A 1,674-nucleotide genomic window follows, 5' to 3' on the forward strand; every position below is an offset into this window, starting at 1 on the left:
GGACCGAGCCCCGGCAGCGGCCTCCTCCGCTGTCAGCCCTCAGCCATCGCCCTGAGCTCTCAGCCATCACCTTCAGCCATGGCCCCCAGGCCCTGAGCTCTCAGCCATCACCTTCAGCCATGGCCCCCAGACCCTCAGCCCCTTCCCGATGCAGCCCCGGGCTCGTCTCGCCTCCTCCAAGGCCCTGCTGGGCTCGGGCTGTTGCTCATCTCTGGGTGCGGATCTTGTGCTCGCCTCGAGCCGGCTTTGTTTGCAGCCCGGGGTGCTGAGGATCGCTCGGGAAATGTCACTGCAAGGGCAGTTTTAAAAATGACCAGCCTGGTGCTTCCTTTGTGCTGTGCCTCATGCTGCTCTTTCATTCAGTTTTTAGAGCCGGCCTGTGAGGAGAAGCCCCCCGGGAGAGCAGAGCCTGCTGAAAGTTCGGACATCCTCGCCCTAAGCCAGGTATGAAACTGCACACGCTGCTGAAAAGATTCCAGCTGTTCTCAGGGCACACTGAAAGCCGAAACTGTTTCACTTGCTATTTGGTGGCCCATCTTTGCATAAAAGAATGTCCTGAAATGTCAGTATTCAAGGAAATTTCTTACATTGATGTTTCCTGTTCTGGTGACAGTCTTTTAAACCCAGCCTTCTGCCTGACCTCACTGCTGTTGTAGTTCCATGGACAGAGGTTGTTGTCTTTCAGTTTCCCTGACTATAATTTTGCTGTTTCTTAGTTTTATATGTAGTAGAGATTAGGATGTTTTTCACCAGATAGACCTCCTGCAGTCTGGTTTTCAGCTACAGAAATTGAGCACTTCATCAGGCACATAGGAAAGAAAGAATTCCTGAAAACCAGCCCTTGAAATTCAAACAGATTTTCAATAGATATTCACTAATGTTGTTCTAGGTACAGAAACTGAAGTTCAAACTAAATTAGAAGGATAGAAAAAAGAGAGCAAACTGTCTTGGAGGTGCCCAGGGATTTTTTCAGTTTGTGACCTTACAGTCACCAGGAGAGGATGAAATGAAATAGCCATTTTGGCATGGAAATTCTTGTCTTCATAAACATCAGGCTCAGGGCTTTTTTGTTTTAATCCTTTATCTTTTTATTTGTTCCTAGTTTATACTGTTGGAAGGACTTGATGAGTGCAAGCCCTCTCATGTGGTTCTATAGGCAATAGAATGGAATATTTTTGTTCGAATCTGGTGCTGAGTAGAAGAATCAAAATCATAATGTATAAAACAATATAGAAATAATAATAATATAATAATAGAATAAAGTATCATATAAATATTAAATAATAACAATAATAGAATAATATATAAAATCATAACTGTCAGCCTGTGAACAGGTTTAATTTTCTGCGAGTTAACTGATGCTGTTTCTGCTTGCTCAGGACCTTCATTCCCCTCTTGCCGTACCCAAAGCTCCCTCCTCGCCACGACAGGAGTTCCCTGCAGACTGGAGCATTAAAACACGGGTTCTGTTCATGTCCTCCCAGCCCTTCACGTGGGCAGAACACCTGAAAGGCCAGGAGGAGGCGCAGGGGGTGGCTCAGCACTGCAGAGCTGCAGAAACCTCGCTGCCCCGGAGCGTGCAGGTGAGGGCTGGGCGGGTGCCCGGGGCTGCAGCTCTGCTCTCTGCAGCTCTGCCGTGCCCCTCACACGCTCTGGGCCCCGCACGAGGCGGCG

At 48.3% G+C, this 1,674-nt stretch overlaps 1 protein-coding gene across 1 annotated transcript in view; it reads left to right on the forward strand.

Moving 5' to 3' along the window:
- The first annotated feature begins 85 nt into the window (after positions 1–85).
- DONSON (downstream neighbor of SON) overlaps positions 86–1,674 on the forward strand; it is a 5,797-nt gene continuing 4,208 nt past the window's right edge. Inside the window, 3 exon segments of the mRNA XM_031062622.1 lie at positions 86–215; positions 364–444; positions 1,380–1,583. Of these exon segments, the coding sequence (XP_030918482.1) occupies positions 120–215; positions 364–444; positions 1,380–1,583 (381 nt within the window). The 5' untranslated portion in view covers positions 86–119.

Source organism: Geospiza fortis, unplaced genomic scaffold (genome assembly GCF_000277835.1).
Source record: "Geospiza fortis unplaced genomic scaffold, GeoFor_1.0 scaffold96, whole genome shotgun sequence".
Taxonomy (NCBI): domain Eukaryota; kingdom Metazoa; phylum Chordata; class Aves; order Passeriformes; family Thraupidae; genus Geospiza; species Geospiza fortis.